Source organism: Monodelphis domestica, chromosome 6, assembly GCF_027887165.1.
Source record: "Monodelphis domestica isolate mMonDom1 chromosome 6, mMonDom1.pri, whole genome shotgun sequence".
In the NCBI taxonomy this organism is placed as follows: Eukaryota; Metazoa; Chordata; class Mammalia; order Didelphimorphia; family Didelphidae; genus Monodelphis; species Monodelphis domestica.
In genome coordinates, this window is record NC_077232.1 from 17354406 (window position 1) to 17381303 (window position 26898).

General features: G+C 35.3%; 1 protein-coding gene and 1 pseudogene across 1 annotated transcript; both read left to right on the plus strand.

The window, feature by feature from the left end:
* The first annotated feature begins 7904 nt into the window (after nt 1-7904).
* LOC100027696 (olfactory receptor 5A1-like) lies at nt 7905-9090 on the plus strand (annotated as a pseudogene).
* An 11894-nt stretch (nt 9091-20984) lies between these two features.
* Nucleotides 20985-22408, plus strand: LOC100027680 (olfactory receptor 5A1-like). Its single transcript, XM_056803744.1, has 2 exons — nt 20985-21061; nt 21463-22408. Exons 1-2 carry the CDS (start codon nt 20985-20987, stop codon nt 22406-22408), a joined length of 1023 nt encoding a protein of 340 aa, XP_056659722.1.
* The last annotated feature ends 4490 nt before the right edge of the window (nt 22409-26898 follow it).

The window sequence follows — 26898 nt, forward strand, 5'->3', positions numbered from 1 at the left end:
TGAGTGAACAGGTCCAAGGAGAAAATTTGAATCTCAATTTTAAATCCTAAACTAAAAATAATTGAATATGCTAGAAATAAATCATCTCAGCACTGAAATTGACAAAGTTATGAGCCTGGAATAAAAAAAAAAATGAGTTAAGATTCTATCTCAGACTTCCCACTTACCAAGGATAACACAATTTGTAACACTCTCAGAATAAATTAAAACTCAAGTCTTCTGACTCCATAAACCACTGATATAAAATGTATGCATTTACAGAATGAGACATATACATAAGCACATTTCTATATAGTCTATTAGGAAATTTATTTTGTTTGACTGTGAATATATTAAAATGTTTTTTATTTTCTTTCTTTTTTGATTTTTGGTGGATAAAAGGAAGGAAAATAGCTATTTATTGAAGAGGTTAAGAAGAAATGTTTGAGGGTACAATTGATATAGAATTTTGAATTCACTTTCAGACAAGATCATTATTTTTTGTTTGGCTTAGTTGTTTTATTTTGATACAAGAAATTTTCCATGAGTAGGAATATATATTTTACTATGTAAAAAAATCAGTAAAGCATTTAGACAATTATAGGGATTAGGCTAGATGATGTCTAATGGTCCTTCCAGTTTGAAATTTATAATCTTCTGGTTTCAAATGCTAAGCACCTCTAAGGGTTCTGGAAACTTGAATCAGCTCACATAATTCACATAATTACATCAGAATACACATAATTTTCAGGTCTCTGGGGAAGGTGATACAAATTTTAATGATCCATTCCCCTTTGGACTGAGACCTCAGAGGAGGTGGGAAAACCATAAAAGCATTTATGCTCCTTTCTCACCAGAAAGAAGAAGAAAAATTTGGCCACAACAGAAGAGTTTTTCAGAGATTTCCTGATCCTTTGTATCACATTCATTTCTGAATTAACCTAAATTCAATGTCATTGCCTATATGGTAAATGAAGAATACTTTTTTGACATTCTAGGTCAAAGGTGAAGAACCCTCAAAATATAGGAGCTGAAGCCCTGAGTATTCTTATAAATATTTAGATTAGAGAAAAGAAGAACCAATTAGCTAAAGAAAAACCTCTTGTTGTTTAATTCTCAGTGAGTTATGCAACATTTTCTCTTCACTGGGGAATGAAAAGGAACCCTCTGGGGAAATAAAAAATCTTCACTGGAGAAGTTGACTCTGGATAAAATCACAATTGTCAGTATTCAGAGCAAACAGAGACTGGCTACATTTTCATGATGTTCATAAATACAACTAATCCCTGAAGAGTATGGTACAAAAGAAAGTGCCATTGGTTGTGATTTAGTGGATTTTGGATTAAACAATGGCTCTAAAATTTACTAGTTGAATGGACAAGTCAATAAACCAAGCTATGCTTCAATGATCATATGACCATGTGAGTATAAGCTGACAAACAATGAATGACTCAATAAGAAATCTGACTTGAAATGTTCTTCTCCTACTCTTCATCAGCTCAGTTTTAGAGGAGTAGCACCAGCACCTTCAACAGTTTCCATGACCCAGGAGTGCAACAAATAGGTAGAAGAAATGCTCTGCAAATTCATGAGCTATGTCCTGTGCCTAAAATAAGAGGGCAATTTAAGAGTTCATGGGGTTATTTTGAAGAATATTGAAATATTGAAAGCCACAGTGATCTGCCTCCAAAGTAAGTTTGGTTTTTTTTTAAATGACAAATTATCTTGTTTGTCTATCTTACAAATCAAACTCATTCTTTACACAGGGAACTTGATGGGAAGGTAGGCATGCCTATGTGATAAATCTGTTTCAAGAGAGAGAGTTCTTTACAAGTAAAAACATCCCTAGTTCCAGTGACTAATAACCAAGAAAGAACAACTGATTTAGTTATTAGATCTTCTGGAAAATAATAATAGGAAGAATTTATATAGAACTTTGATATTTGTGAAGAATTATATGGACATCTCACATAATTTCATCAGACATAGGAAGTAGATACTATTATAATCCATAGTTGGAAGACGGCAAAATTCTGGCAGAGGTTGTGTCTTACCAAAACCACATATGTAGTAATTGTTTGAAGTGGGATTTAAACTCATATCTCATTAGCTCCCAGTCTAGCATTCTAAACACTTTGAAATCAAGCTCCCCAGTGAACTCTTCTCCTTTTTCCTGAGCACACAGATCTTCATATTCCAATTTCTATTTTCTGATTTTATTTAAGTAGTTTTGATCTGTAAGTTCATCAAGATGGGGGACTTCCAAAGTGGAAACATCATTTATGCAAATCAGTACCCTCCCAATTATTTAGTGTCCAAGTGAGCTTCTACACTGAGGGGTTCAATGGTTTGCCTAATATCACAAAATCAGCATATTTTAGAGTCAGGACTTGATCCAAGTTTTTCTTGAAATCAGAACCAAGCCTGTGTCCCTTATTCTATGCTGACTCTCATCTTAGTTCACTTCCAAGCCCTGGGAAACTTCTAGCATTGGCCTCATTGGGAGAGACAACATAGGTTCTCAAAAAGCATCAATTAAATAATGCTGATAGCCTCCATATGTGGAAGAAAAAAATAAATAGGGGAACTCTTTCTCTTTTCTTTTATCTCATTACCTTGTTCATTATAAGAGCTTATTTACATAGGCTGAAGAAATGGAGAGAGAACAAGGGAACCATAAAATAAAATATTTCCCTTCAAAATTGAGACAGCTAAAAGCTTCAGAGGCCTTGCATAAAACACCATTTTTATGAAAATCAAATATAATTAGAAATGCCGAAAACCCTGAGTGATTGCTGAAAAACAAAATAATAAATTGAACCTACTTTTCTGGTGATCCCAGGGTAATCCTAGTTTCTTATACTATGATCCAGTCCTTACCACTCTTCCTTATGTCTCAACATATTTAGTATTTTTGATTTCCTCCATTTGGGTAGTTCCATTTCTACTGCCAATTAAAGTATCTCTGTAATATAGGAAACAGTCTTGCTGAAGACTTATTTAAAAAAGTGAAATTCATGAGTGTTTGGCCATGGAAAGTGCCATGAAAGTCAAGGTTAAAGAACCATGTTTCAGTTAGTGGCTCCATCACTTTTGAATGCACAAAGCCCCAAAACTGTCTAGGCTTCAGTGTTCTTGTGGTGATGAGACAAACCACTATGCAAGTCTGGATTTCTATGAATAGATACTCCATCATTCAGCCCAGTCTTGAAACTTTTCGATCTCCAAAAGTTCAGCCAGAACATTTTCTCTTTTTATTTCTATGTGTCTCTGTCTCAGGCTGTGTCTGTCTCTGTGTCTGTATCTCCTCTTTTCTACCACAGACTTGAAAATTCTCCTTTGGATGCCAATGAAATAACAGATTGGGATATCCATAGAGAAAGTTACTTATAATCCACTAATGACAAAGTTCTTATTCATCCATCATCTTCTACTTTTTGTCTTAATATTAGCCACTTAGTTGTCATGGCAGATAGATTTCTGTGCCTGGAGTCAGGAAAAACTGAGTTCAAATTGTGCCTCAGATACCTGATGTGTGACTGTGAGTAAGTCACTTAATTTCTTTCTGCCTCACCTTCCTTAGCTATAAAATATGGATATTTTTTAACTTACTCAGGATTGTTAGGAGAATCAAATTAGTTGTATTTGTAAATCCCTTTCCAAATCTTAAAGAACTACATAAATGCAAGCTATTATCATCACCACCACCACTACCACCATCATCCCTTCTTATTTCATTATGAAAATTACTTTAAAATAAAAATTTAAAAATGTTTCCATTTGCATCATTCCCTTTCACATTATATTTATTACTTTTCTTATTTTAGAAAAATTTTTCCATTTTGAATACAAAGTTCTTTTCCTCCTGTCCAACCCCCACCCATAACCTCTGAGAAGGAAAGCAATCTTATATCAGTTTTACATCTGAAATCATGGGAAACACTTCTATATTAGCCATAGTCTAAAAAATCAAGAAAAATAAAGAGAAAATTTTATTTCAGTTTGCACTCAGAGTTCATCAGCTCTTTCTCTGAAGGTATATTGCATTTTCTGTCATGAACCCTTTAGAATTGTTTTGATTCATTGTAATTGATCAGAATAGCCAAATCTTTCATGATCAGAACATTGCTGATACTTTGCACAGTAATCTCTTGGCTCTTCTCACATCACCTTACACCACTCCACATATGCTTTTTTTCTGAAAGAATCATTTCTTATAGCACAATTGTATTCCATCACAAGCATATATCATAATTTGTTCAGACATTTAATGATTCATGTGCACCCCTCAGTTCAGTTTCCAATTGTTTGTCACCACAAAAAGACTTACTATAAGTATATTCATACATATGGACCATTTTCCATTTTCTTTTATCTCTTTTGAATATAGAATTTTTGTTATTGCCAGGTAAAAAGGATATGAATAGTTTGATAGACCCTTAAGCATAATTCAAAATTGTTCTCCAGAATTGTTGGGCTACTTTCTCATTTTAATTCATGTAACTTAATCCCAGAAAAGGCAAAGAACTTTTCCAAAGTCTCTAAGTGAGTTAATCACAAGACTGGAATTTGGACCCACAGCTCCTTTTTTGAGATTTTTGGGCATGTCATTTACCTTTTCTAACCTTTAGTTTTCTCATCAGAAAAAATAGGCATTTAGATCAGAATGCCTCTAAGGTTTCTTCATGTACATGTCTATAGTCTCTTGACTTTTGGACAGTTTGTTTTTGTTTAAACTTTCTAAGCCTATGTTTTAGTATCTATAAAACTAGTGGGTTGGAAAATTCCCTTCTAGCACCCAATCCTATATTTCCAAGTAATTATAAAGAGCATCCTCATTAAACCATGTCTTATTAATGCAATATTAATGATATTATAATCTAATAATATAACAACATAATATTTAAAATGTTAAATAATAATGTAATATTATGAATAACACTTTCTTTGTTCCTAATATTCATCAAGTTTTTCCTAGAAAGAACTTTTCCAAATCTACAAGTCTGTGTAGTTAATGAATTCATGTTTAAGTAAAATTTCAGATTACCCAAACAACAATTAAAAACAAAGCAGAGAAGTGGTTAGACATTCAGGGAATAATGACAATTTTGGGAGGGAAGTTTTGTTTCCATTCCGAGAAATATCTGTCTGTTTCTAAGGCAAACTACAACTATGTTAATCTCAACATATTAAATATTATTTGCAAGAACATTCTTTCCAGTCATATATTTCTGGTCAAAAAGGTGAGAAGTCCTACTTAAAGGTCAAGTGAATGTTTCTGCTATGTGCTAAGCACTATATAGAAAGGAATGTAAAATATGGTTCGTTCTTTCATGGAAATCACAATCTAATTGGGAAAAATATGGAAACAACTACATAAAACCAAGAAATGTTATAGACAGTTTTTCAGATAGTCACAGAGGAAAGACATTAGTATTATTAATAAAGATTTCTTAAAAAGGGTGGGGTCTTAGCTGAAACTTAGAAGGAAACCAGAAAGCAAAGATGAGAAGGGAGAGAATTCCAATGATTGGGGACAGTCGGTGAAAATGACCAAGGCAGAGAAATAGAAAACATCATGGCAGGAATAGCAAGAAGGCTGATATCACTAGATCAGGGAGTAAATTGAAGGATATAAGGGATTAGAATTTTGGAGAAGTATGAAGCCATCAGATCATGATTATCTCTAAAAGGTCAAGGATCTTATGTATGATTCTGGAGGTATATTGCATTTTTTTGACTAGGTGAAAGATATGATCAGATGTACACCATAGGAAGATCAATTTGACAACTGAGAAGAGGATAACTGGAGTGGGGAGAGATTTGGGACTGAGAAAACCACCAGCATGCTGTTGAACAGAAGAGGGATGAGGTGATGAGGGCCTTGACTAGAGTGGAGGCATTGTAAGAGGAGAGAGAGTGGAGTATATGAAAGGTGTTATGAGCATAGAAATGACAAGGCTTGCCAACATACTGGGTGTGTGTGTGTGATAAAAAATGATGAATTGAGGATCCCATCTAGGTGATAGGTTTGGGTGAAGGCAGAATGCTCTGAAGAACAGGAAAGTTAAGTAGAGAGGAGGGTTTTGAGAAAAAAAATGGGTTTGATTTTGGATATTATTGAATTTAAGATATCTATAGGACATCCAATTTGAGGTGTCCAGTGGGCACTTGGAAATATGAGATTAGACTTCAGAAAAGATGTTAGGTTTGATAAATAGAGCTGAGAATTTTCTGCATAGAGATATTAACTAAATCCATGAGAGCTGATGAGATCATCAAATGAAAGAGAATAGTGGCACATGAGAAGTCCCATGGGACTTCTTATGGGAAACTCCTGGCTAAAGGACATTACTCAATGCATATTGAACAAAGGAGATCAAGAATGATCAATGAGAAAAATGTGAATATAAAGGACATTACTCAATGCATATTGAACAAAGGAGATCAAGAATGATCAATGAGAAAAATGTGAATATTGCTAGGCAAGAGAAGTATCACAAAAAAAAATTAGAGAGTGGAGAGTTTCAAGAAGTGGGTGGTTGACAGCATTACAGGTTGCATAGAACACAAGAAAGATAAGGATTTAGAAAAGAGCATTAGAGCATGATGAAGGGGATGACAGAAAAAGTGAACAAACATCAAAGGCCTATACTAACTGTTGCAAACTGAAATGAGAAGAACCGGGAGATCATTGTGTACAGTATCAGCAATTTTGTATGATGATAATCTGTGAATGACTTGGCTATTCTGATCAATAGAATTAGCTGAGAATATTCCAAAGAACTCGTGGAGAAAAAAAATGCCATCCACCTTGATAGAGAATTAATGAACTCTGACTGAAAATTAAAGTATAATTTTCTCCCGTTTTTCCATTTTATGATGATATTGATAATAGGGAAGTATATTTGGGATGATTCTGTATGTGTAAGTTACATTATACTTGCCTTCTTGGTGGATGAGGGAGGTTGAGAAGGTGAGTGAGAATATAAATTCAAAATTTAGAAAGAAAAGAATGGTGTATGATGAATTGGAGTGTGTCTGTATCAGGGAGGGGTGTCATTGGTAAATTTGGAAGAGCAGTTTCAGTTGAATGCTGAAGTCAGAAGCCAAATTCCAGAGACATTAGAACATGAGAAGAAAGGAAGTGGAGACTCTGGCTGTAGAAGGTCTTTCCAAGCAATTTGCCATAAAAGGAAGATGATATAAGATGGATAGATCAGTAGTGAGTTTTTTTAGGATAAGGAAGATCTAAGCATGTTTGTAGGCAGTAGGGGAGAGCATACAGGAATACATGAAAGATTATGGAGAGCAGAGATGATAGCAGAGACCATCTGCTGGAGAAGATGGAAAGGAACTTATGCATTTCGAGCGGTTTGCCTTGGTAAGTAAAATGGCTGTCTCATTCTGTGAGTCATGGAAATAGGAGAAAGTGAGGTAATATAGCTGAGTAATATCAGATGATAAGGAGTAAGAGAGAAGAAGAAACTCTCGACAAATAAACTCATTGTTTTTCAATGAAATGTGATCCAAGGTTTTCAGGTGATAAAATGAGTATTGGAGGAGTCATGGAAGATTTGAGAAGGAAAAAAAGTTTGGAAAAGCTGCTACGATGAGGGCCCTGGTGAGCTTATTGAGGAGGCCACAATGAAGATACAATTAATATAATTCAATATAAATTCATGGTGGACCCAATCATCATGGTTTCATCTTTTTGGCCCACTACATTCAGTGGTATGTGAATAGTAGGAAAGGTAATGGATTATGGGTGTAATATAAGGTCAGGCTTGACAAGGCAAGATCAATGGTAGGATTAGGACACAAGGGAGAAAGAATAGGATAAATCTGAAAAGACATTTTTCAGATGGTGAACTGTGGTTTGAAGGAAGATAGAGAATGTAATATGCAGAAGTGCTTTCAAAGGCATGGCAACATACATGACTATCATGTAAGTAGGAATAGTACAAAGGAATTTAAATGCAACCGAGAAAGAAAAGAACCAATATAAATGATGTGAAAAGCCAGAGGAAGTCTTGATTTTGGAGGGATTTAAATGTCAGGCTGATAATTTTGTATTTCAGTCCAGATGAGTAGGAGCCACTGAAGGTTTTAGAATAAAGAGTGAGTTATAAAACTTTTCTTGACTCATTTTTCTCTCAACAGAACATTGAATATGGGAAGAAATGAAACTTCTGTAACTATATTCACCCTCCAAGGAATCTCAGACCAACCAGAGATGTAGGTTATCATCTTTGTTCCATTCCTGGGGATCTATAACATGACTTTGACTTGGAACTTGGGCCTCATTATCCTCATCAGGACTGACTCCCATCTTCACTCCCCCATGTACTTCTTTCTTAGTTTTCTGTCCTTTATAGATATCTGTTATTCTTCCTCTATTACCCCAAGAATGCTCTCTGACTTCTTTCTCGTAGAAAAAACAATTTCCTTCTTGGCCTGTGCTACTCAGTATTTCTTTATGGCCTGGATGGCACTGGCTGAATGTTGTCTCTTGGCGATCATGGCATATGACCGTTATGTTGCCATCTATAGTCCACTAAGGTATTCTACCATCATGCATCTGCCAATCTGTGGAAAGTTGGTAGCTGGAGCCTATGTAACTGGGTGCCTTGGTAGCTTAGTCCAAACAACAGCTGGCTTTCGTCTCCATTTTTGTGGGCCAAAAATAATTAATCACTTTTTCTGTGATATACCTCAGATCATAACCTTGTCCTGCTCTAATCCTTTTATCAATCAAATCATAGTGTTTGTGGTAGCGCTTTGCATTGGGCTGTTCTCATTCCTTTTTATCATCATGTCTTATGTGTACATCACAGTCACTATCCTGAAAATGCCCTCAGCCAAGGGAAAGTCAAAAGCCTTCAACACCTGTGCCTCCCACCTGACTGCTGTTACTCTCTTCTTTGGGACTGCTCTTTCTGTGTACCTGCGTCCCAGCTCTGCACATTCAAAACACCTGGACAAGGTGTTGTCTGTCTTCTATGCAATCATCATCCCTGTGCTGAACCCCCTGATTTACAGCCTCAGAAACAAAGAAATCAAAGATGCCCTCAAGAGGCTCATGAAAAGGGGAAAATTTCCCTAATAATTATGCTTCCAGTTTTCTTTATTATAATGAGTTAATGAATTTTATAATAAATATAGGGGGGGTAGATTCCTGTCATTTAAGTAGTAAAAGGAAGTCCTAATGTTGAAACTCCCTTCACTGATGTAGATGGCAACTTATTTATAGCTGATGGCCTTAAAGAGTTGCCTGAGGGCACTGAGAGCTTAAGAAAAGTTTCAGTGATCATGAAGTTAATATGTCATAGGCAGAATTTGAATCCAGATCACCCTGAGACTCAGGAAAATCTCTAATCCTGTATCCCAAACTTCCTTTTAAAATTGCTCTTACCTGTCAATTATGATTTTTCTGTGAAAAGTTTATTCAAATACATTAGTGAGGACTTTTATTTGGACCATTAAAGGAAATGAGAATGAGGCTCTATGGGATAGCCTTAATATTGATATAGCTTCTTCAAGGACTGTGGGTAAATCTTCAATATTGAATGCATGGAAGAATTTTTTTAAAGCCACAGTAATTAAGGATATAATTCAAGTTCAAACATGTCACAATAATTCACATTTATATATTTTAATAAAGTAAAGGTCTAGATCACAAACCAAGACACTTTGACCAAGTGATAACATGTGTATGAAAAATGAATAGCTTTAGAATAAGTGTAGCTAAAATCTTAAATGTACAAAAATGACTAGTGCATAAAAATCGTGTTCAGATGGAAGAAGGGGCATTTCCTTCAAGTTTTCTATAATCATTGTGACAGTTTGTGCCCAAGAAATTCAAGTATTTGGCAGTTGAGATGAGAGAACAATCCAGCTGAATATCTGCAAATTTAATGGTATGAAAGAGGAAAGTATCAGGGATTTCAGCTTGGTCTCTATCATAGTTGAGTCTCAAAGATTCTGGAATTGACATTTTCCCAGTGGCATCCTAGCAGTATCTCCAGAAGATCTAATTTAAGTGTTGGTTTGGAAAGTCAAAGGTAGACTGAACTCAAGTTGAAGGATCTGCTAAGAGCCCTGCAAAAAGCGAGAGGACCCCGAAGTAGATCATCTTGAAGACTCTAGCAAAATGACTTTCAGGATCTCTTAGCGCTTTGCCACATATAGTGTCTAAGTTTGAATCTAGTTTTCCTTTAACTTTTCATATATACATGTAGAAATGTGAATCAGAGATTTATTGGAGAATTTTTGTACAAACTTTATCACTCTAGTAGATATCCCTTTGTAAAAGCTGATTAAATGTGTCTATTATATTTATGAACAATCACATTTGAAACTATAATATTGATGATTTTTAAGCTATAACAATAAAAAGACTGAAAGGAATGAAGCCATCTTGTCTCTGGGGGAATTACTTTTTTTAAGTCTTTCTTTTCCATCTAAGAATCAATATTGTTTATTAGTTCCAAGGCAGAAGAGTGGTAAGAGTTAGGCAATGGGGGTTAAGTGACTTGTCCAGGGTCACAAAACTAGGAAGTGTCTGAGGCCAGAATGCAACCCAACTCCCATCCAAGTCTTGGCTTTCAATCCACTGAGCCACCCACCCACCCCTGAAATTACTTTTACATGTGTGTAATCATCTCAGATCATGAGCCATGTATACTTGTGAATGTTTTGAAGCATTTTCCTCAATTCAACTCCTAGGCACATAGGATAAATTAATCTAAAATAATTTATTAAGCAAGTACTGGTACAAAAATCTGATGATACAGGTGATCTGGTCTCTCATAGAATCTTCCTATATGACAATTAATTCTCAAATTTTCCTTAGTAAAATAGTTCTCTTAGTTCCCTTCCAGTGTCTCACTAGACCCCTCTTATCATAATTAGCAGACAGCACTTAACATTGTATTCAATCTCTCCTAAAAAATAGCAAAAAAATATAGTCTCTGTGAGAGAGGCTATTTAAGTTCCAGTTATACATTATTCTAGTCCTCCTATATGATGTTTTGTTACTTCACTCTGGATCAGTTCATAGGTCATCTCATGATTCTCTGAATTCTTCATATTCATGATTTCTTACCTTGTTCAGCCATTCCTCAATCAAGTGACTTCTGCTACTAAGACAAGTAAAGAAGTGTTTCAATGAATCTTTTTGATCTTTTGTTCTATCTTTGGCCTTCTGGAATATATTCCTCACAGTGAAATTTCTGGGATAAAGATCATGCAAATTTCAGTGAACCAATTCCAAGTCCTTGGGAGATAGGTATTAATATTGTTATTATTTTATATATTAAAAAACAGGTTAAAAGAAGTCTTTTCCTTTGAAATATAAGACCCTTGAGGTATGGGTCTACAAAAAAGGAATGTCTTGGCCAGTCACAAAGCAAGTAAGTTTCAGAGGCAGGATTTAAAATCATTCTTCTTGATATCAGGCTCAGGGTTCAATACAAAATAACACGTAGGAGCTTCTCGAGGCTGAAGTTTATGGAATATTAAGCAGAAATGAGTCTTACTTTGCCAAATGCATTTTATTCATACATTGATTTCATTATATTTGGAATGGTTTTGTTTTCATGTGATTATTATTTTCCTCATGTTGAATGATACTTTCATTTTTCATATAAGTCCAACTTAATCAGAGTGAATAATTTTTTAACATATTTTTGACATCTTTATGTTAGGATTTCATTTAAAAGTGTTTAAGTCAATCTTTTTCTTAATTTGTTGTTATTTCTGTTTAACATGCCATGTCCATTTTCATTTATGAAAGAAATTTGATATATAATTTTTCTTCTCAATTTTATGAATAATTTGTGCATCATGGATATTGGTTGTACTTTAAATCCTTAATAAAAATCACTTATAAGTCCATGTTTCCCAGATATCCTCCTCCCACCTTTGATTATTTCTTTGTCATTTGTTCAGTTGCCTTTCCTTTTTTTAATGAACAAATATCTTTTTCATTTTCTGGGAATTTTTATATTCCATTACACTGGATGGTTCCACAATGTTACATTTTCTGTTTTTAATGTTATCTTAGTTCTGCTCATTTCACTCTGCATTAATATGGAAGATACTTTGAGTGGGACATTTCTCAAAATTCCTACTAACAAAGAAGTGTCTGAACAGGTCCAAGGGGAAAATCTGAATCTCAATTTAAAATCCAAAACTAAAAATAATTCAATATGTAAGATATCAATTGTCTCAGTGGTGAAATGGATAAAGTTATGAGCCTTGAATGAGAAAAATATTGAGTTAAAATTCTACCTCGGTCCTCCCTCTTACCAAGGATAACACAATTTGTAACACTCTCAGACTAAATTAAATCTCAAGTCTTCTGACTCCATAAACTTATAGAAAACTTATGCATTTACAGAATGAGACATATACATAAGCACATTTCTATACAGTCTATTAGGGAATTTATTTTGTTTGTGAATATATTAACATGTTTTTCATTTTTTATTTTTTTATTTTGGTGGATCAAGGGAAGGAAATAGCTATTTATTGGAGAGGTTAAGAAGAAAAGTTTGGTTGTACAATTGATGTAGAATTTTGAATTCACTTTCAGACAAGATCATTGTATTTTTAGTTTTGCTTAATTGTTTTATTTTTTACAAGAAAACTCTCATGGGTGGGAACATATATTTTTACTATGTAAAATAAAAAAAAAGCAGTAAAGCATTTAGACAATTGTAGGGATTAGGCTAAATGACATCAAATGTTCCTTCCAGTTCTAAGTTTATAATCTTATGGTTTCAAATGCTAAACACCTCTATGGGTTCTGGAAACTTGAATAAAGTATCAGCTCACATAATTCACAGAATTTTATCAGAATTCACATAATTTTCAGGTCTCAGGGCAAGATAATGCAAATTTTAATGATGCATTCCCCTTTGGATTGAGAGCTCAGAAGAGGTGGGAAAACCTTAAAAGCATTTATGCTCCTTTCTCACCAGAAAGAAGAGAAAAAAATTAGCCACAACAGAAGAGTTTTTCAGAGATTTCCTGATCCTTGGTACCACATTCATTTCTGAATGAACCTAAATTCAATGTCATTGCCTGTAGGGTAAACGAAGGTACTTTTTCTACATTCTAGCTCAAAGGTGAAGAACCCTCAAAATGTAGGAGCTGAAGCCCTGAGTATTCTTGTAAATATTAAGATTAGAGAAAAGAAGAACCAATTAGTTAATGAAAAACCTCTTGTTAGATTCTCAGTGCATTAGGCAGTATTTTCTCTACACTGGGGAATGAGAAGGAACCCTCTGGGAAAATAAAAAACCTTCACTGGAGAAGTTGACTCTGGATAAAATCACAATTGTCAGTATTCAGAGCAAACAGAGACTGGCTACATTTTCATGATGTTCATAAATACAACTAATCCCTGAAGAGTATGGTACAATGGAAAGTGCCATTGGTTGTGATTTAGTAGGTTTTGGTTTAAATAATGGCTCTAAAATTTACTAGTTGAATGGACAAGTCAATAAACCAAGCTATGCTTCAATGATCCTATCACCAAGGGAGTGTGAGCTAACAAACAATGAATGACTCAATAAGTAATCTAACTTGAAATGTTCTTCTCTTACTCTTCATCAGCTCAGTTTTAGAGGAGTAGCACCAGCACCTTGGACAGTTTCCATCAACCAGGAGAGCAACACCCAGGTAGAAGAAATGTTCTGCAAATTTATGAGCTATGTCCTGTGCCTAAAATAAGATGGAAATTTAAGAGTTCATAGGGTTAGTTAGAATAATTTCAAAAAATTGAAAGCCACAGTGATCTGCCTCCAAAGTAAGTTTGTTTTTTTTTAAATGACAAATTATCTTGTTTGTCTATCTCACAAATCAAACTCATTCTTTACACAGGGAACTTAATGGGAAGATAGGCATTCCTATGTGATGAATCTGTTTCAAGAGAGAGTTCTTTACAAGTAAAAACTTCCCTAGTACCAGTGACTAGTAACCATGAGAGAACAACTGATTTAGTTTTTAGATCATCTGAAAATAATAATAGGAAGAAATTATATAGACCTTTGAGATTTTGAAGAACTATGGATATATCACTTGATCTCACCAAACTTAGGAAGTAGATACTATTATTATCCCCAGTTAAAGGACAGGAAAATTCTGGCAGAGGTTAAGTGTCTTACCAAAAATAGCATATCTAGTCTTTATCTGAAGTGGGATTTAAACTCATATCTTACTAACTCCCAGTCTAGCATTCTAACCACTTTGAAATCAAGCTCCCCAGTGTACTCTTCCCCTTTTTCCTGAGCACACAGATCTTCATATTCCAATTTCTATTTTCTGATTTTATTTAAGTATCATTGATCTGTAAGTTCATCAAGATGGGGGACTTCCAAAGTGGAAACATCCTTCATTTATGCAAATTGGTACCCTTTCCATTATTTAGTGTCCAAGTGAGCTTCTACACTGAGGGGTTCAATGGTTTGCCTATGATCACAAAATCAGCATATTTTAGAGTCAGGACTTCCCAGTTCTTCTTGAAATCAGAACCAAGCCTGTGTCCCTTATTCTATGCTGACTCTCATCTTAGTTCACTTCCAAGCCCTGGGAAACTTCTAGCATTGGCCTCAATGGGAGAGACAACATAGGTTCTCAAGAAGCATCAATTAAATAATGCTGATAGCCTCCATATGTGGAAGAAAAAAATAAATAGGGGAACTCTTTCTCTTTTCTTTTATCTCATTACCTTGTTTATGATGAGAACTAATTATAAAGAGCATTCTCATCAAATCATGTCTTATTAATGTAATATTAATGATATGATAATGTAATAATATAACATCATATTTAAAATATTAAATAATAATGTAATATTATGAATAACACTTTTTTGTTCCTAATATTCATCATTTTTCCTAGAAAGAACTTTTCCAAATCTACAAATATATGTAGTTAATGAACTCATGTTTAAGTAAAATTTCAGATTACCCAAACAACAATTAAAAACAAAGCAGAGTAGTGGAGAAGCATGATGGGAATAATGAGAATTTTGAGAGAGCAGTTTTGTTTCCATTCCCAAAAACATCTTTCTGTTTCTAAGGCAAACTACAACTTTGTTAATGATTACATATTAAATATTATTTACAAGAACACTCTTTCCAGTCATATCTTTATGATCAAAAAGTTGAGAAGTCCTACTTATAGGTCAAGTGAATGTGTCTGCTATGTGCTAATCACCATATAGAACAGGAGGAAAATAACTTGGAATTCAAAATGGAAAAAAAATTTAAATAAGAAAAGGAATAAGTATAATGTGAAAAGGAATGATGTAAATGTAAACTGGAGAATAGGAAACATTTTGAAATTTTTATTTTAATGTAATTTTCATAATGAAATTAGAAGGGATGATGATGGTGTCAGTGGTAGTGGTGATAATAGCTTGCATTTATGTAGTTCTTTAAGATTTGGAAAGGGATTTACAAATATAACTAATTTGATTCTCCCAACAATCCTGAGTAAGTTAAAAAAATATCCATATTTTATAGCTAAGGAAAGTAAGGCAGAAAGAAATTAAGTGATTTACTTACAGTCACACATCAGGTATCTGAGGCACAATTTGAATTCAGTTTTTCCTGACTCCAGGCACAGAAATCTATCTGCCATGACAACTAAGTGGCTAATATTAAGACAAAAAGTAGAAGATGATGGATGAATAAGAACTTTGTCATTAGTGGCATAGTGGTTAGTCTTATCACCACAAGAATCAGTTTATTTTAGAGTTAGGACTTGATCCAAGTTTTTCTTGAAATCAGAACCAAGCCTGTGCCCCTTATTCTATGCTGACTCTCATCTTAATCCACCTCCAAGTCCTTGTAAACTTCTAGCATTGGCCTCAATGGGAGAGAAAACATAGGTTCTCAAGAAGCATCAATTAAATGATGCTGATAGCCTCCATATGTGGAAGAAAAAATAAATAGGGGAACTCTTCCTCTTTTCTTTTATCTTGTTACCTTGTTTATTATGAGAGCTTATTTACATAGGCTGAAGAAATGGAGAGAGAACAAGGGAACCATAAAATAAAATATTTCCCTTCAAAATTGAGACAGCTAAAAGCTTTAGAGGCCTTGGATAAAAGACCAATTTTTATGAAAATCAAATATAATTAAAAATGCAGAAAACCCTGAGTGATTGCTGAAAAACAAAATACCAAATTGAACATACTTTTCCGGTGATCCAAGGGTAATCCTAGTGTCTTATGTTGTGATCCAGGCCTTACCACTCTTCCTTATGTCTCAACATATTTAGCATTTTTGATTTTCTCCATTTGAGTAGTTCCATTTCAACTGCCAATTAAAGTATCTCTGTAATATCAGAAACAGTCTTGCTGAAGACTCATTTAAAAAAGTGAAATTCATGAGTGTTTGGCCATGGAAAGTGCCATGAAAGTGAGAGTTAAAGAACCATGGTTCAATTAGTGGCTCCATCACTTTTGAATAGACAAAGCACCAAAGCTGTCTATGCTTCAATATTCTCGTGGTGATGAGACCAACCACTATGCCAGACTGGATTTCCAGGAACAGATACTCTGTCATTCAGCTCAGTCTGGAACCTTTTCAATCTCCAAAGGATCAACCAGAGCACTTTCTCTCTCTCTGTTTTTTATGAATCTCTGTCTCAGATTCTGTCTGTGTCTATGTCTCTATCTCCTCTTTTCTAGCACAGACTTGGAAAGTTCCCTTAGTATCCCAATGAAATAACAGAGTAGAATATCCATAGAAAAAGTTACTTATAATCCACTGATGACAAAGTTCTTATCCATCCATCATCTTCTACTTTTTGTCTTAATATTAGCCACTTAGTTATCATGGCAGATAGATTACTAGTCCTGGAGTTAAGAAAAACTGAGTTCAAATTGTGCCTCAGATACCTGATGTGTAACTGTGAGTAAGTCAATTTCTATCTGCCTTAGTTTCCTTAGCTATAAAATATGGATAATCTTTTAACTTACTCAGGATTATTGGGAGAATCAAATGAGTTCTGTTTATAAAGTCCTTTCCAAATCTTAAAGTGCTACATAAATGCAAGCCATTATCACCACCACCACCACTACCATACCTTCTAGTTTCATTTTGAAAATTACTTTAATATGAAATCTTTAAAAAGTTTCTAGTTCTCCAGTTTACATTTGCATCATTCTCTTTCATATTATACTCATTACTCTTATTTTAATTTTTCTATTTTGAATTCCAAGTTATTTCCCTCTTGTCCAACCCCCCTCCATAACCACTGAGAAGGAAAGCAATCTGATATCAGTTTTATATGTGAAATTATGGGAAACACTTCTATATTAGCCATATTCCAAAAAAGCAATAAAAATAAAGAGAAAATTTTATTTCAGTTTTCACTCAGAGTTCATCAGCTATTTCTCTGGAGGTAGGTAGAATTTTTTTGCCATGAACCCTTTAGAATTGTCTGGGATCATTATAATTGATCAAAATAGCCAAATTGTTAATCTTCACAACATTGCTGTTACTTTGCACAATGACCTCTTGGCTCTTCTCACTTTACTTTATACCACTTCCTATAGTTCTTACCATTTTCTTTCTGAAAGAATCATTTCTTATATCATAATTATATTCCACCATAATCCTATATCACAATTTGTTCAGACATGTAATAATTAATGTGCATCCCTCAGTTTATAATTCTTTATATTACTATATATAACTATTTTCATACATATGGACCATTTTCCATTGTCCGATATCTTTGGAATATAGAAATTGAGTTGGGATTGCCAGGTAAAAGAATATTATGAAAACCATAATATTATGAACAGTTTGATAAACATTTAAGCATAATTCAAAATTGTTCTCCAGAATGATTGGACTACTTTCGCATTTTAAATTCATGCAACTTAATCCCAGAAAAGGAAAAGAACTTTTCCAAGGTCTCTAAGTCAGTTAATCACAGGACTGGAATTAGAACTCAGAGCTCCTTTTTTGAGATTTTGGTCATTTCATTTTACTTTCTAATCTTTAGTTTTCTCATCATAAAAATTAGGGATTTAAATCAGATTGCCTCTAAGATGTCCTCATCTACAAGTCTATAGTTTCATGACTTTGAACAGTTTGTTTAATCTTTCTATGTTTCAGTTTTATTATCTATAAAATTAGTGGATTGAAAAAGACTACCTCTTAATTCCCTTCCAGTACTCAATCCTATATTTCTAAGCAAGTAAAAGGAGTATTCTTATCAAATCATGTATAATTAATATAATATTAATGGTATGATAATTTAATAACATAACAACATAATATTTAAAATGCTAGTAATAATGTAATATTATGAATAAAACTTTCTTTGTTTCTAATATTCATCAAGTTTTTCCTATAAAGAATTTTTCAAATCTACAAGTAAATGTATTTAATGACCTCATGTTTAAGTGAAATTTCAGGTGACTGAAACAACAATTAAAAACAAAACCAAATAGTGGGTTGGCCTGTAGGGAAATAATCAGAATTCTGGGAGAGCAGTTTAGTTTCCATTCTCAGAAACATCTTTCTGTTTTTAAAGCAAAGCATTTCTTTGTTAATGTCAACATATTAAACATTATTTACAGGAACACTCTTTCTACCCATATCTTTCTGGTCATAAAGATCTACTTATAGGTCAAGTGAATGTGTCTACTATGTGTTAAGCACTATATACAAAGAAATGTAAAATATGATTCCTACTTTCATGGAAATCACAATGTATTTGGGAAACAATATTCAAACAAATAAAAACAAGACATGTTACAGGAAAATTGGGAGATTATCACAGAAGGAAGGCATTAGCATTATTGATAAAGGCTTTTTGAAAAGGGTGGGGTTTGAGCCAAAACTTAGGAGAAAGCCAGAAAGCAGAGATAAGGAGGGAGAGAATTCCAGGAATGGAGAGTAGTCAGTGAAAATGACCAGAGTTGAGAAATAGAAAACAGTATGCTAGGAATAGCACAGAGACTGTTGTCACTAGATCAGAGTTTGTGGAGGGGTAAAATTTTTGAAGAAGTAGGAAGAATTCAAAACATGATCATCTTTATAAGGCCAAAGATCTTATGTATGATTCTGGAGGTATATTGGAATTTGTTGACTAAGTGAATGACATGATCAGATCTACAGCTTAGGAAGATCAATTTGACAACTTAGAAAAGGATGGACTGGAGTGGGGAGAGATTTGGGACTGGGAAAACCACCAGCATGCTATTTCAATAGCAGAGGGATGAGGTAATGAGGGCCTGGAGTAGAGTGGTGGCAGTGCAAGAGGAAAGAGAGGGGAGTGTATGAAAGATATTATCAATTTAGAATTGACAAGATGACAACCTCCTGGGAATGATAGAAGGTGATGAATTGAGGATGCCATCTGGGTGATGAGTTTGGGTGGAGGCCGAATACTCTTAAAAAGAACAGGGAAGTTAGGTAGAGTGGAGGGTTTTGACAAAATGATAATGAGTTCGGTTTTGGATATTGTTGAATTTAAGATATCTGTAGGACATCCAATTTGAAGTGTCTATTAGGCATTTGGAAATATGAGATTAGAGGTCAGAAAAGAGGTTAGGGCTTGATAAATAGAGCTGAGAATTATCTGCATAGAGATGATGACTAAATACATGAGAGTTGATGAGATCATCAAATTAAGTGAATACTGGCAGATGAGTAGTCCCATGACAGTACCTTATGGGAAACTCCTGGCCAAAGGACATAACCTGAATGAATATTCATCAAAGAGATCAAGCAGGATCAGTGAGAAAGATGTGAAGATTATTAAGCAAGAACAGTATCACAAAAAAAAGTTAGAGAGAAGAGAATTTCAAGGAGAAGTGGGTGGGTGACAGTGCCACAGGTTGCAGAGAGGTCAAGAAGGATAAGTATTTAGAAAAGAGCATTGGATCATGATAAAGGGGATGATTCAGAAAAAAAAAACATGATAAGATCTTCATGAACTAATGTAAACTAAAGTGAGAAAAAACAAGAGATCATTGTGTACAGTATCAGCAATTGTGTGTGATGATCATCTATGAAAGACTTGGCTACCCTGATCAGTACAATGACCTGAGAAAATTCCAAAGAGTTCATGGTGAAAAAATACTACCCACCTTCTGAGTGAGAATCAATTAATTTTGTTTTCAAATTCAAGGATATGCTTCTTGCTTTCTTTTTCCTGTTTTTTTTGTGTGTGATATGGCTAATATGGAAATATGTTTGGGATAATTTTACATGTATTTTTGATTCATATTTTACTTGCCTTCTCAGCAGATGAGGGATGGTGAGAGGGTGAGTGAAGATTGGGAACTCAAAATTTAGAAAGAAAAGAGTATTGGAAGTAAATAAATATTAAATAGAAGGAAGATAAGATCATTGGCAACTTTGGAAGAGCTTTGAATGATGAGGTCAGAAGCCAAATTGCAGAGACCTAAGAACATGAGAAGAAAGGAAGTGAAAGTTCTGGCTGGAGAAGGGCTTTCCAAGAAATTTTGCCATAAAAGGAAGATGATATAAGATATATCAAAAGAGATTTTTTGAGGATAAGGGAGACATATGCATGTTTGTAGACAGTAAAGGAAAAAATCAGCATATAGGAAAACATGAAAGATTATGGAGAGTGGAGATGATAGAAGGGAGCATCTGCTGGAGAAGATCAGATGGGACTTGCACCTGTAGAAGGGTCTATCTTGGCAAGGAAAATGGCCACCTTATTATGTGAGTCATGGATTTAGGAGAAAGTAGGGTAATATATCTAAGAAATATGATATGAGGAAGAGGAAGAGAGAAGGAACTCTTGGCAAATAGTCTCATTTTTTCAGTGAAATATGATTTAAGATTCTCAGATGATGGAATAAGAGAAAGAAGAATCATGGAATATTTAAAGAGGAATTTAAAAGTCCGGAAAAGGTGCAATGGTGAAAGAGAAGATGAACTGTTTGAATAGACCCCAATGAAGCCAAAATTAATATAATGAAATGCAAATTTATAATGGATCCAATCAATCACCATGCCTTCATCACTATTGCCAGCTTCACTCAGTGGTATAGTGGAAATGGCAGTGGCTGGTGAGTGTAATTAAAAGTCAGTCTTGACAAGGCAAAGTCAATGGTTGGATAAGGGGTAAAGGAGAAAGAATAGGACAAATATGAAAATGCCCTGTACAGGTGGTGAGCTGAGCTTTGAAGGAAGGTAGAGATTCTAATATCCAGAAGTATTTTCAAAGACATGGCAATAGGGTATAGACTATCATGTAAGTAGGTATGGTACAATGGTAAATTTAATGGTAACACAGAACGAAAAAAGCCAATATAAATTATATGTGAAAAATTTGAAAAGATCTTGATTGTGGAGGACTTTAAATGCCAGGCTAAGATTTTTATATTTTAGTCAAGTTAAATTGGAGCCACTGAAGATTTTAGAATAAAGAGTTAAAAAAAAACCTTTTCTTGTCTCGTTTTTCTCTCAGTAGATCAAATGATATGGAAAGAAATGAAACTTCTGTTATTGTATTCATCCTCCAAGGAATCTCAGATCAACCAGAGATGCAGGTCATCTTTTTTGTACTCTTCCTGGGAATCTATGTCATGGCTTTGACTTGGAACTTGGGCCTCATTATCCTCATCAGAAGTGACCCCCATCTTCATTCCCCTATGTACTTTTTCCTTAATTTTCTGTCCTTCATAGATATCTGCTACTCTTCCTCTATTTCCCCAAGGATGCTCTCTGACTTCTTCCTGGAAGAAAAAACAATTTCCTTCTTGGCCTGTGCTGCTCAGTTTTTCTTTGCTGCCTGGATGGCACTGGTCGAGTGTTGTCTCTTGGCAATCATGGCATATGATCGTTATGTGGCCATTTATAGTCCACTGAGGTATTCTACCATCATGCATCTGCCAATCTGTGGGAAATTGGTGGCTGGGGCCTATGTGGTTGGGGGCCTTGGTAGCTTAGTCCAAACAACAGCTGGTTTCCACCTCCATTTCTGTGGTCCAAAAAGAATTAATCACTTTTTCTGTGATTTACCTCAGATCATAGCCCTGTCCTGCTCTAATCCTTTCATCAATCAAATCATGGTGTTTTTGGTAGCTCTTTGCATTGCATTGCTCTCATTCCTCTTTATCATCATGTCCTATGTGTACATCACAGTCACTATCCTGAAAATGCCCTCAGCCAAGGGAAGGGCAAAGGCCTTCAACACCTGTGCCTCCCACCTAACTGCTGTTACTCTCTTCTTTGGAACTTCCTTTTGTGTGTACCTGAGTCCCAATTCTGGCCATTCCCAACACCTGGACAAGGTGTTGTCTGTCTTCTATGCCATCCTCATCCCTGTGCTGAATCCCCTGATCTACAGTCTCAGGAATAAAGAAATCAAAGATGCCCTCAAGAGGCTCCTGAAGAGGGAAAATTTTCCCTAATAATTATGCTTCCAGTTGTCTTTATTATAATTACTTAATAAATCTTATAATAAACATGGGGGCAGATCCTTTGATAAAATTAGTAAAAGGAACTCGTGTTTAATTCCCTTCACTGATGTAGATGGAAACTTATTTCTAGAGTATACTCTTAGAGCATTGCCTGAGGGCACTGAGAGCTTAAGCAAATGGCCAACGATCATGCATGAAGTTATTTTCTCATAGGCAGAACTTAAATCCAGGTTATCCTGAGACCCAGGACAATCTCTCATCCTTTCCATCAAACATTCTGGATCTGCCATCTTTCCAGTGGCACCATGGCCTTATCTCCTGAAAATCTAATTGAAATGTTGGTTTCAAGAGCCAAAGGTAGACTGAACTCAAGTTAAAGGCTCTACTAAGAACCATACAAAAATGCTATAACATACCTATTAGACCATCTTGAAGACTCTAGCAAAACTACTTTAAGGATCTCTTATCTCTTTGCCACATATACTGTCTAATTTTGAATCCATACTTCCTTGAACTTTCTATATAATTGAAGAAATGTATGTCACAGATTTGTTGGAGACTGCTTTGTACAAACTTTATCACTGTAATAGATATCCCTTTCTAAAAACTGATTAAATCTATTAATATTTATGAATAATTATGCTGGAAAGTGTAATGTTGGGAATTCTTATCCTGTAAGAATAAGAAGATAATCAATAATCTTTGGACATTATACCTAAAATAATGAGAGGAATTAGAGCCATCTTTTCAAAGGGGAAAGTCTTCTTTTTAAGCCCTTACCTTCCATATTAGAATCAATATTGTGTTTTAGTTTCAAGGCAAAAGAGTGGTAAGAGGTAGGCAATGGGGGCTAAGTGACTTGTCCAAGGTCATACAGGTAGGAAATATCTGAGGAAAAATTTGAACCCAGATCCACTCCCAAACTCATCTCTAGACTTGACTCTCAATCCACTGAGTTACCTACCAGCCTTGAAATGATTGGTAAATGTGTGTGGAAGTTGTGTACTCATCTCAGATAATAAGTCATATATACTCATGTATTTTTAGAATTATTTTCCTCAATCCAACTCTAAGGCACATAGGAAAAATGAATCTAAAATCATTTATTAAGTGAGCACTGGCACAAAAAGCTAATGACACAGGGGAAAAAAGATAAGAAAACACCTTGCCCTCAAATAGTTCATATTCTAATGGATAGATAGCATGCAAATAACCAGATATATCGAACATACAAGAAGAGGTGATGAGGATTAATTTCAGAGAATAAAGGCCAGGGAAGTATAAAAGGCCTTCAACAGAAGGTGATGTTTAAACTAAGGCTTAAAAGGAGATACAGATAGAGGCAAAGATTAGGAAGAAGGACTTTCCAGTTATGTAGATGGCCAATTCAATGACATAGGAACCACAGAAGATGGACTGTCATGGGAATGAAGCAACAAGGAGGTAAGTGTAGTTGGATGCTGGGGGCCATACCCCCACTGGCTGACAAAGTCAGCTTGGGAAATGGGGGCTGCAAAACAGCCCCCATAAAAAGAGACACCCACTGATCCTTCTCTGACTTCTCTCTCTTTCATTAACTTCCCTCAATAATGGATGGTTATTGTTCTCTCTCCAATACAAAAGAAATTATGTAAGAGCAAAGACTTACAGAATAAATATATATCCCGCCTTAATCCCCACCCCAGATTATTACCCTAAAAGATTACATTCACATAATTAAAACTTAAAGATCATTCCCCATTACCCCCTCCTTTCCCTTTCCACAGTTACATTCACTCCCATTACAAGCCAGGCAAGTCAAGAACATCAATCGCCTTCAAGCCCAGGTCAACATGATATACTTTACTGGTTTGTTATGTTACAATAGCCAGAGCAACATCTCCAAGTACCCAAGTGAAACACAAGAAAAATGTGACTTGGAAATTGAGGAAAATACCAAATCTGGTCTGTCATTAAATTGCCCTCTAACCCCTGTACCTAGCTATGAAATGTTTTGTTATCCATCTCCTAAGGAATTGTGATTGATTGTGAAAGCTAACCAAAAGTAACAATGATTCTCCTAAATGGCTAAATCATCATCTCCTAGGTCAAGAGGGACTAACCTCCAAATCACCCTACTCATGTCATTTATCTCCATCTCTATTGTAACAACAATATTTCATTGACTATGTCTTTGGGCTTTGCGTCTGTTGTTAGGGTCTATGGAAACATGTATGTAGAAAATTGTATGCCAGAAAAGTATGTATTCACAGAACCTATATAATAAATGAGCCTCATGCCATAGCAGAGTGCTGTCTAATGCCTATTCACATAGGATTGAGCACACAACACCTCTCATCCACTATTCAATCTAACCCCTACACCTAGACAGAGGGTCCCTACCCTCTGAGAGACTACTGGCTTGGCTCTCAAAGGTTGGATTTGAAAGTATTGTTGACCTTTACAAATAATTAGTCTCAATAATAAATAGTTCACATCCTGAAGTTCCTTTACTTTTAAATAGAGTAGGCACAAGTCCTTGAGTTGTTAATTTTTTTGTGTGTCATGGAGTAATCTGGTGAAGTCTAGAGAGTCTTCTCAGAATCATGTTTTATCTGCATAATATGAAATACAAGGAATTAAAAAGGAAGTCAATTATATTGAAATATGATAATTTATAAAACATACAAAAAGTTCATAGACATCAGGTTAAAAACCCCTGGTGCTCTGGTCTCTCATAGTAGTAGTCTCTTGGTAACCGAGGATGACGATTGTCTTCGTGTGTTTTTGTGCACAAAGACACTTGTACATGAAGATTTAAGTGGAAAAGTCGATGCACAGAGACAGTCCCACTCTCTCAGTGTTGGAAGCCTGGGCTATTTCTATATGACAATTAACTCTCAGTGTCTCCTTAGTAAAAAACTTCTCTAAGTCCCCTCTCAGTATCTCACTAGACTTCTCTAAACATCAGTTAACTGACAGTATCTGACACTGTCTTCAGTCTGTTAAAGAAACAGTAATAAAATTTATAAAGTCTCTGTAAGAAACTCTATATGAGCGCTTGTTATACATTATTCTAGTCCTCATATATGACCTTATGCTACTGCACTCTGCATCAGTTCATAGATTATTCCATGATTCTCTGAATTCTACATATTCATAATTTCTTATGGCTTGGTAACATTCCACTGTGTAACTTGTTCAGTCATTCCTCAATCAATGGGCTTCTATATTATTGTCAATTCTTTGCTAAAAAACTTAAAAAAAGGTATTTCAATGAATATTTTGATCTTTTGTTCTAACTTTCACCTCCTGGAACATATTCCTTACAGTGGGATTTCTGGAGCAAAGGTCATCCATTTCACTGGCCCAATTCCCAGCTGTACCAATAATACATTAGTATGCCTGACTTTCTACCGTTATTGATTGTTTTTGTCTTTTGTCTTTGCCAAATTGCTGTGTGTCTTGGTTCACTTTAGCAATCTGATGAAGCCTATACACTCCTTAAAATAATGTTTTATTGTCTATATTGTGTAAAAAAAGAAGGGGGAATCCTTTTTTAATAAAGGGTTGATTCATTGGTTTCACTGGTTAAGATGTAATGCAAGTGTGGAGTTGAGAGAACCCAATGATGAGGAAACAGGGCTAAGATAAACTCTGTTGAGAGAGGGAAAGATGGCAGGATCTTTCCCTCCCTAGAGTGAACTGGAGCAGGGGTCTGAAACTCCAGAGAGAAGGAAAGATGAATTCCTTTCTCTCTCCTTTTTCAAGGGTATTAAACACACTATACCCTTTGAATCCCTATGAGAGCAAAAGCTGAGGGGATGAGATGTCAATTACCCTGTCAGCCACTTCTGAGAAAGGCTTCTGATTTACCTTCCTCAATGGAGAAGTGTGGCAGGCCTTGCCCGCAGAAAGAGACTGGACTCAAGCTTTGAGACCTGTCCCCAATCACCTAAACCCCCTTCTTGTTGTAGAGACAGGCCAACCCCAAATCTGACTTGAAAAATAAGAGTTTATTTGAAGGGAAGTAGGGTAAATGGATTGAAGGAAAATGGGAAGAGGTTGCCCCATCAAGTTACTCCCATAGCAGCTGGATCAAGAGGCCGAAGTCCAAGGCCACAAATGCCTCAGCCCCTTTCCCACCTGACTGCTCTCTTCATGATCTCTATGCTAGTACATCCTAAAGACAAAATCTTAAATCAGTTCATGGAAGGCAAGGAGAGAGACCAGGAGAAACCAAGAGGGCTGGATTCAGGTTTTGTGAGAGTCTTTTCCAGCACCTCCTCAGAAACAGAGATCTTGGTACCTGGTGGAGGAAACCGTAGAAGGGTTTCTTTGGGAAAAAAAACAGCTTCAGGTATTAAAGGCAGGAAATCTGGGTCTTCTCTCCTGGCTTTGGGGGGGACCCCTTCAGCCACTCAGAAGCTGAACTTTTCAGCTTTGACTCCTGACACAGAAGGCTTCTAGGGCTCTTCAAAATGCTCTCCAACCAACGGTTC

What these genes read in the sequence shown, in the direction of transcription:
- LOC100027680 (XM_056803744.1), top strand. Translation starts at nt 20,985, where the DNA reads ATGGATCCAATCAATCACCATGCCTTCATCACTATTGCCAGCTTCACT. An exon ending in AGTGGAAATGGCAGTGGCTG is followed by an intron (nt 21,062 to 21,462) that starts GTGAGTGTAATT and finishes TTTTTCTCTCAG; the next exon opens with TAGATCAAATGATATGGAAA.